General features: G+C 46.5%; 1 protein-coding gene across 2 annotated transcripts; it reads left to right on the forward strand.

Annotated features, from left to right (window-relative positions):
• Positions 1–291: 291 nt before the first annotated feature.
• On the forward strand, positions 292–7,355 carry VGLL2 (vestigial like family member 2). Of its 2 annotated transcripts, none has more exons than XM_028510080.2 (4): positions 292–519; positions 2,847–3,159; positions 5,208–5,756; positions 7,009–7,355. In XM_028510080.2, exons 1-4 carry the CDS (start codon positions 439–441, stop codon positions 7,047–7,049), a joined length of 984 nt encoding a protein of 327 aa, XP_028365881.1. In that variant the 5' UTR covers positions 292–438; the 3' UTR covers positions 7,050–7,355. The 2 variants fall into 2 exon arrangements, with proteins under 2 accessions (XP_028365881.1, XP_035880506.1); XM_036024613.1 differs by lacking the exon at positions 7,009–7,355 and adding an exon at positions 6,867–7,000.
• Positions 7,356–9,810: the final 2,455 nt, after the last annotated feature.

The following is a 9,810-nucleotide window of genomic DNA, read 5'->3' on the forward strand; positions in this document are numbered from 1 at the left end:
GTGCGGAGCCTCAAGGCTCAATCCCTGTGTTGTGCAGTTCGCTGAACACTCGACCACGGGGTAGCCCGGAGAAACACACCTGCATCTCCGCGGTTCCCTTCCTTTGCTCTCTATTGCACCCCGTCCCCGCCCCCCACTTCCCCTCCCCACCCCTCCCTTCTGCTGCCTCGGAGTGGCGTCAGCACGCCCGCCCCGCGTGGGGTTTAAATGCCCACTAGCCGGAGCCCAGCGCTTCTGTCCCGGAGCGCGGTCGGGGCTGGAACTGCAGGGTGGGAGGGGAGCGTGCGAACGGGATTCCCGGCCGCGGAGCACGCTGCCCCTCTCTCCGTCGCTGATGACGCGAGAGCTGGGGTCCAAGCGCCGCCCATGCAGCATCCCTGCACTCCCCCGACCTAGAGTTTATGATAAAACTCTAAACCGTCTCCGCTGAGGGGAGCCATGAGCTGTCTGGATGTTATGTACCAAGTCTATGGTCCTCACCAGCCGTATTTTGCAGCCGCCTACACTCCCTATCACCAGGTACGTGCCTTCTCCAGGCCGGGACCCTGGAGACGGGTGGCGCGCCTGGGCTTCTCAGAGGACCGCCTGTACCCCGCCGAGGTCCAGGGCCAGAGGCGGGCGCCGCCCGGTTGCCGGGATTGCCTGCTCTGCCGCCCTGTAGATTGAGCTAACCACTTTAGTTTGCTCTCTCGGAAGGCTACTAAGCCCTGCTAATGCGTGTCCGGGTTTTGCTGGGAATAATGAGACGAGGATCGCGCCTGTTGGACTGTTTTCTTAGTGTCTGTCGGACGCCGGATATGTCCGAACCTGAGCTCAGCGAGGGTGCAGGGAGATGGGAGCGAAGCTCATGCATGAAAACCAAACTTTGGTCCCAACAAAAGCAAAGGCCTCTTTCAGTTTGAGATGGAAAGACCCGCGTTCTCATCCCTGCAAACTTATCTATGGCAAAACTGTTTTCTGTTTCAGTTCTCAGGCGGTCAGGACAATTAATATCAGAACCAGAGAATCCGTTACAAATAGAATCGCAGGAAGTGCATTGTTTGTTTGTTTTTTTAATTTTGGTTTCGCTCAGTTTGGGGGAGTATTGTGGGCTGGGGTACAAATGACTGGGCAGAGGCAAGCTTCAAAGATAATACTTACCTTTCAGGAGACAGAGTAGCTGAATAGGGCTGCGCTGCATCAACAAAACCACTTTCAATGAGACCACTAAACCCCGGTTCTGCAAATTCAAGTTTCGTGGAATTATTCCTATTTCTCTTTTCTCTGGGCTCTGTCTGGTGAACAGTTCTTTCTGTTTCCACAGCTAATGTAGTGAAAACTAAGGACGTAGTCCAGGAAACGAACCAAATTTCACTGGGGCAGCTCCTCTTTTTCTTAGGAGGCTAGACCAGGTCGGAAAGTGAGGGCCTGCTTTGGGGAAATTGAAAGACACTCCAACTTCCGAGTCCATGCTTTCACTGATTTTGCCTGCAAATTCAAAATATCTGTTTGGCCCCTCTCCTCCTCTTTTCACTTTCCAGCCAGGATTTTGTTTAGTATCAATGTTAATTTTAGGAGTCACCAGTGTCCCTCATTGTAAGCCAAGTGGGAATAGGGTACAAGCAGTAAAATTGCTAAATAACTCCTTTGGCTTCAGTGTCTGAGATGAACTCCTTCACAGGCTGGGACTGCTGGGATGAGGAGAGGTGGGATTGCTTTCTGTCAGTTTGGTCCTTTCTCCTCCCTGGTCCTGCACCCCATCTATTGCATTAAGATCTCTGTTCATTTTTGTATAGTCAGAACATCTTTGCCGTAATGCGTTAACACTACATTCAATCCTTTGCTCATTTCTAAGAAATGTTTTCAGCAACTGCACTTGGCTTTTTAAAATCACTATCAGAAAGTCACCATTTACTGAGCCTCAGAGCCAAGATCTTCTGCTGCTCCTTTTTGTTACTTGTGTCCTCAATGTGCACGGAAATGGTGAGGGTGGAAATTCTCATAACTCACTGGTTTTTCTTTACTCAAAAGATCTCTCTAAAAACTGAGAAAGACTCCTAAATGGACAGTGTACGGGCAACCAAACAAAATCCACTTGCCTTTATTAAAATGGTCCATGTCAGGATGTCACTCACCTTTTTACACCACACAATTCTTTCCTAAGTGGAACTATTTCAAACCTTCCACGGCGCTGCTGGGTATACAGCCTGGTTGTGTGGAGTGGGTTTCTATATTTTCATGTTCCATCATGAGGATGTGTAATCCTGCATCTTGTGCTTCTGCCATGGATTATCAGTCAGGGAACAGTCAGGCCCTAATTGGACTTGGGTGCCCTTTACCCATGGAGGTTGATTTATAAAAATACATACAGAAGTAGACAAAAGTTGCTTTACGGTTATGAGTATGTGAAACAAAGAGTTTATTCTTGTGTCATTACTCATTTATTATTTTTTGTTTTTTTATTTCTTTTCTTTATATTATTAGCTTATTTATTTGTATTATGTAAATCTACTTTTGCCCATCCTTGTATATCTATCTGCCCAGCTCTGGGTCTGCGGTGGAACGCAACCCATAACCTGGTTGCTTAGACGTCTTCTGTGACCTTCACCCTGACACCTTCCAAGAGATTTGCCTGTGGCCTGGCAGCAATTCAGGACTGACAGAGACATCAGGAAGGGCAATCTTCCCCTAAGTGACCACCCTTGTTCAGTGGTAGGTTATGCAGCCCACAATAATAAGTATTGGGCTTAGACACCAATGTCAGTTATCTCCTGGATACCTTAGGAATCAGATGAGGAAGTGTAGCCTGAACCCAATTTGCCATCTCTTTTGCAAGTGACTACTCTATTATTTCTCTCTTTGAGCAGAAACTAGCTTATTACTCCAAGATGCAGGAAGCCCAAGAGTGCAACGCCAGCCCCAGTAACAGCAGCGGCAGCGGCAGCTCCTCTTTTTCCAGCCAAACTCCGGCCAGCATAAAAGAGGAAGAAGGCAGTCCGGAGAAAGAGCGCCCACCAGAGGCGGAGTACATCAACTCCCGCTGCGTCCTCTTCACCTATTTCCAGGGGGACATCAGCTCCGTGGTGGATGAGCACTTCAGCAGGGCCCTAAGCCAGCCTAGCAGCTATTCCCCAAGTTGTACAAGTAGCAAAGCACCGAGGAGCTCCGGGCCCTGGAGGGGTGAGTATGGAGTTCCACTGGCAAGAGCGGTTAGACATCCCTCGCAGCCTGGGGCCCACCTAAAGGGGCTAAAGGAGATGCAGCTAAAAGAATGCTTACTACTGGTCAGAGAAGAAGTGAGGAAGGGCATTTGGGAACGGCATAAGGGGCATAAGAAAATCAAAGGCGTAATAGGCACAGGCATAAGTTCTCTCCTTGAAGAGGTAGAGAACAGAAGAGCAGTGACCTAGAAAAAAACATGAGCCTTGGAATCCAGAGGCCTAGGTCAGCCTGTCAGCTTCCTAGCAATATGACCTTGGGCAAGTCTCTTAACCTCTTTGAGGTCACTCTATTTACTTGTCTCTAAAATTAGAATATAATATTTGGCTTCTTAACTATCCCTGGAGATGGTGGTAAGACAAACAGAAAAATGCATGTAAATGCACTGTAGAAATTCGAGGTTTCCAACACTCTCCCAGGCCAGGGTGTGCTCACAAGGCCCTTACCCAGTTCCTGCAGATTTGCCCAGAAGAGAAAGTCCTAGGCCCCACTGCAAGCACAACCTGGTGAAGAATGTCTCTGAAGACCTACCCTGTGCTTTCTTGAAGCAGAAAATGTCTTTCAAAAAGCAAGTAAAGTAACAAAGAAAGTAAGAATGTGGGTACAGCCAAAACGTTTCATAGGGCTTTTCCCCAAACACATCCCTTTCTATTGTTTTACTCTTCCCAGCAAGCACTGCTTTATCTAGTCTGGGACAGTGATTTCTTGGACAAGTCAAGTAAATTTCCCTTCTATTCTGAAATCTCAACCTCCCTTTATGACCAAGACAAGGAGAGGGTTAACTATTTGGTAAACTTTCTAACTAAGCTTAGTTTTTGGTGTGTACCAAGCTTAGAAATGAGGAGTTCATTGTAAACAAAAAAAAAAAAAAAAAGGAAAACAAATATTATATTTTGGGGGAAATGACAATCCTTACCCTTCCTTTTTTTTTTCATGAGTTTCAGTTTGTAAAAGCCTAGACAAACTCTCCCCCCACAAAAAAATTAAATGCAGAACATTCTTTTTATTCTCCAGTTACCTAAATATTTTAATAGCAAGACTGTTCATTGCTTAGAAGCAATTTTTAAAATAATTCAAATTCTGTAGTATGTGTACAGATGCATTCCCCATACTGTTCAATAAAGACCTCTTAAATTAAATGTCTTTCTTGCTCTCCCTCCTTACTAAAGGCAACAAATTTGATCCAAATGCTGTTCTCTTCAAAATGCTTCCAGACTCTAGGGGTCAACGGTGATACTGATGATGGTGGTGGTGGTGGTGGTGGTGGTGATGATGTTAGTATTAGTGTGGCATCCACACTTTGATGCAGAAAGTGCATGTCCCTTTGTGCAAAGATTACAGCTACGCTTTTAGTGTGTCTAGTTTCACTATTTTGCTGAAGTTCTTAAAGAAAATATTTGAAAGAAAGTTTCTAGAAAGGAGGCTAATAATAGCAAGACTTTGAAACATGTTGATGGACTTCCCGTCTATCAAAGACACATTTTCTAGAGCAAGGGAGGCTGGAACGCAAGAGGGGTTAGTGAGAACGCTAGGTGGTCTCCCAAGAGTGAGTGGGAAGTGGTGTCTTTAGCTTGAGAGGCTGCGGATTGGAAAGGTGAGGCCTTGTGTCTCCTGGAGCCTTGGTGGTAGCTCAGGTGGAGTCTGGTGAAACTCCCTGTGTCTCAAAACTGGGGCTTGGCGGGGGAGGTCTCTCCGCTCTGCCTCTCCCCGCCATTTCCTGGGTTTGCTCACTGGACACATCTGCAAAATCCGAGGAAGAGAACCTACACTCTAAAGGATTCCCGCATTTTGCGATGCCCTTACCTTGAGTTCACAGGCTATAACCCCCTTAGAAAGGCATTTCCCCAAAGGTGGGGCTGCCAATTTGCCCCCAGCCTCTGCTTTTCCGCCCTTGGACAGCCCTGCGCTTTCGGCTCTCCTGAAGTGGCCTTACTGGGTCCGCACTCGCTTCTCTCGGCGGTGACGAGCTCCTGTTTTCCTTTCCTCCCCTCCGGCTCTTCCACCTGCAGATGGCTCCTTCCCGATGAGCCAACGCAGCTTCCCTGCCTCCTTCTGGAATAGCGCGTACCAGGCGCCTGTGCCCGCGCCGCTGGGCAGCCCTTTGTCCGCCGCGCACTCGGAGCTGCCCTTCGCCACCGCCGACCCCTACTCGCCCGCCGCTCTGCACGGCCACCTGCACCAGAGCGCCGCGGAACCCTGGCACCACGCGCACCCGCACCACGCGCACCCGCACCCGCACCAGGCGCACCCTCATCCGCACCATCCCTACGCACTGGGCGGCGCCCTCGGCGCCCAGGCCACAGCCTACCCGCGGCCCACGGCAGTGCACGAGGTCTACGCGCCGCATTTCGATCCGCGCTACGGCCCGCTGTTGATGCCCTCTGCCTCTGGGCGCCCAGCCCGCCTCGCGCTCGCCCCGGCACCCGCGCCAGGCAGCCCCCCCTGCGAGCTCTCGGCCAAGGGCGAGCCAACCGGCACCGCGTGGGCTGCTCCCGGTGGACCCTTCGCTAGCCCCGCGGGAGACGTGGCCCAGGGTTTGGGTCTCAGCGTGGACTCAGGTAAGCCGGAAAGCGAGCTTGGCCGACCCAGGTCCCTCCTACCCTGTGCTCCACCCTGGGCTGAGCCCTGGACCCACTTTAGTTCTCCTTGGAGACCCCAGTGACACTGTGGCCTGAAGGTCTGCATGGAGGGGGTTGTGTTTCAGGGGACAGATGACCTGGGCCGTGGGTAGGAGCAGAATGAGAAAGCAGAACCCTGCCCTACCCTAGCTGGTAAATATTACAGAGTATTTTTTTAAATAAAATTTGTTGGAAAGGTTCTAGCTCCACACTGTTCAATTCTGTAGCCACTAGCTACCTGTATCTGTTGAGCACTTAAAATGTGTCTAGGCCGAACTGGGATGTGCTTTAAGTGTATAATACAAACTAGATTTCAAAACTTTGTGCCAAAAAGGAAAGTAAAATTTACTTCACATATTTATATTGAGTCCATGTTGAATTATTTTAAACACATTGCATATAGAATATATTAGGTTAAGTAAAATACGTCACCAAGTTTTACTTGTTTCTTTTTGCTTCTTTTCAACGTGGTAGAAAATGTAGAATTATGCCTGTGGCTCCCGTGTGTTTCCATTGGACAGTGCTGGCCTAGAGTTCCTGCTGAGAGTGCAGTTTGAAGTCCTCTGTGGCTTGGGGTGGGGGTTGTCTTGTCACCTAGTGACGGTTATAAGGAAAGAAAAATATGACTCTGATATCCACGTAATTGCCATATTACAGAGATCTCTTAAAAGCAGAAAACTTAACAAGAATGTGATTTAAAGGATAATATTGTTTCTTTTAAAGAGTTGAATTGGAAAGGTACATTCAAACAAGGGTTTACATTTTCTTTCTTTAGTTTTGAGGCAAATGAAAAAGAAAGTTATAAATACAATCATTGGCGTGTAGTTTTGCCCACTCCCCCTTCCTTCAGGTGAAGATTTGACATTCTGTTGGCTTTGCTTTTACTTTCATTCATGTCCTTTGGATGAATTCTGTGACTTTCACAATAAAACAGTGGTGTTTGTCTTTCTTTCTCTTTCTTTAAATATTTTGCCCCTTCCCTCCTCCCACCCCCTTCTCTCCCCTCTCTTTCTCTTCTCCCTCTCTCTCTATTTTCTCTCTGCTTTGCAGGTTTGCAGCCTCAGGACAAAAGCAAGGATCTGTACTGGTTTTAGACAGCCCACCTTCTTCCCTGTAGGTCTCTGCCTAGCGCCCTTGCTGACACTCAGCTGAATGGAGTGGGTTTGTAATGGCTTCTGATCTTGGTTTGCAGCTCGCCGTTATTCCCTCTGTGGTGCATCCCTCCTGAGCTGACCTGCTGACCCAGGGTTCCCCTTCCCTTTCCCTTCTGACCAGCCAGAAGGCTCAGCATCTGTGCCTCTCACTGCAAGGATGAGGACACGGGGAAAGGCAGAGACTTCGAACTTCTCCGTGTGCTGGGAAAACCAAAACATACATCTCAGAAATTTCATCTAACAATTATTCCTTCTCCCAAAAGAGCAGATCTGACGACTCTTAATTACGTTTAACGACTTTTGGGCAAATCACTGGAAATATCTGTGGCGAGATCACTTAGGTGATATGATATCATACGTTTTCTTGGAAGGAGGGAAAGGAAAACAACAAGACTTTTGGTGTGAATATTTTTATGCTGATGTGAATTATTTCATTAAGTAGTGTGATCATAGCACTACTGATGTCAATATCCTCAGATTTCAAATGTACTTGTATTTGCATTGAAGACTGTGGTAGAGAAGTAAAAAGAAGCCAATCTTTCTTCCTCACCTCGGCAGCCTCCAGCTCCCTTCCTGCCCACTCCCTCCCTGCAACCCAGACTCCAGGCACAAAGACACACTTCTTCCTTTGGACTGTGAACATGGAAGCCTCAGCCTGAATGTGAGTGGCAAGTGGTTCATCTGGAGCCACCTGCCCAAGTCTTACTGAAATGCAGCTGTTGTAGGACAACTGTTTAAAACTCCAGAAATACATCGACCAAGGTGGCACTTCCCAGTGTTTGGCACAGCGATTGCAGTCGCACTGGATATATTTTATATGTGTGTGTATGTATATCATTTTTTACAAGGAACATTTTACCATGAAAGAAGAAACCCTTCTCTGCCTTCTCTCCCACAAATTCTGTCCCTCACTCTTTCCTCCCCTGGATGAATAAAGGCAAGAGACCCCAACTGTCTGTCTCCATGAAGGAGTAGGAATCACCACAAGGGAAAGGAATGCTCCATGGACTCTCCAATACCTCAAACATTTTTCTCTGTCTCTGTGGTCATGAGTGGGACATGTTAGTGTTGGGACCGGGGGATGGGTCTGTGCGTGGGCAAAGCTACAGGTGATGAGGAAGAAGAAACATTAAAGATGTCTGTTTACTACAAGGTCGCTGTGTTGTTTCATAAAAAGAAAGTAAATGTCTTAGTTTTTCTTTAGTAGAATAAAGTAATTTATAGTAGTATGACCTGATGTCAGAAAGTAATATTCCTTTATGCTGTGTGTGTGTGTATATATATATGACTTTTCATTTTTCCAATGTATTTGCTGCACTGTGAAACCGGTTAACCCCTCTACTCTCACATCAAGCCTGGAAATTAGAAGTCAGGTATCTTTCTTTTATTTTACAAATGAGAAAATCAGTCATGGCCCACAGCAGCCCAGGGCTTACCTCTTAGCATTCACGAAGTCAGAAACAGAGTTGGTGCAGAAAGTACTATTCCATATACCGTTCATTCAGATACCCATCTATACTTTTTTGGAAAAGAATTATTGTTGCTCTCTTAAGACAGCAGAGTTATTGGTTTAAAGGTGTCTTTGAAATATTGGTTATTTTTGTATTTTAGTAACTAGGCTAAGAAACCAAAGCTACCACAGGGCAAAAAAAAAAAATATTATGCAATTAATGGTTTTCTCATGATGTCAAAATTACTTGTGTATCTCTCAGATACTTTGTGTTATGCCCAAGTTGCCCTTGTAGATTGTTAAAGCATAAAAATATTAGTTCAAATCTTGACCTTCATTGTAACATGAGAGGCAATATAATTTTTATCTTCACTAATAGTCTCAAGATTTGGGGGCACTTAGGGAACTTTACTCACTGCATGGCTTAACAAAGTTGCCTGTCCCCTCTTCCGATCATGTTGGTAAGCTGGGAAGTATATTATGATCATTAGAAGGACCCATTACTGTTTTTGCTCAGGTGGAAGGTACTACATCTTATGCTATACTAGCTGTGATAACAATAGTCATAGCTAATGTTTATTGTTTTTCATATACCAGGCATAGTCTGAGGGCTTTATATATAGGTCAACTCATTGAAGCCTCACAAAAATTCTGTGTGATATTTATTATTATGATCCCCTTTTTACTGATGAGGAAATTGAGGCTCACAGAGCAGAAATAATATGCCCAGACACATAGTTTGTCAGTGGCAGAGCCCGGGTGTCAACCCAGGCAGCCGGGTGTGGAGACTGCATCATGAACCACTGCTGTGACTGCCTGTCCACTTCTGATTAACTTTGGGCTTAATTTCCCCTCCCAAGTAGATGATGAAGAAGAGAAGAGTCAGGGCAGCAAAGACTGGCCCACTGTAGAACTTACAGAACCCTAGGTCTCAAAGGAGCTACCATAGGACATTGTCCAGACCCTCCAACAGATGCCACACTACCTATAGACCAGTCAGTCAGTCAGGTGCTGATTTCCATTCTCTCCAAGAGGAAGTTATAACTGCTTCTCTTAATTCACTGCAGTATTTAATTAGCCTTCACTGCTCTGAAGTTCTTCACACCCAACTGAACCAAGGCGTGTAAGAGTTGGCCAGAGGTTTGGACATTGAAGCAATAGCTAAAATTAACTTTGGACCTCTCTGTGGATTTTTTAAATCCATGTTCCATTGGCGTGGATCGCTGCAATATACAAGCATGAATAAAATTCATTAAGTTCCAGTTTGCTTTTCAGAAGGTGCCATTGAGTATGCAATGGAAACAGGGAGCACAGCAGTGCGTTCTCCCCTAGACATCTTCTCCAAGTAGTGCTCACTGAAAGGGACTCTCTACCTGTGCTCCGTCTTCTG

Source organism: Phyllostomus discolor, chromosome 4 (assembly GCF_004126475.2).
Source record: "Phyllostomus discolor isolate MPI-MPIP mPhyDis1 chromosome 4, mPhyDis1.pri.v3, whole genome shotgun sequence".
Taxonomy (NCBI): domain Eukaryota; kingdom Metazoa; phylum Chordata; class Mammalia; order Chiroptera; family Phyllostomidae; genus Phyllostomus; species Phyllostomus discolor.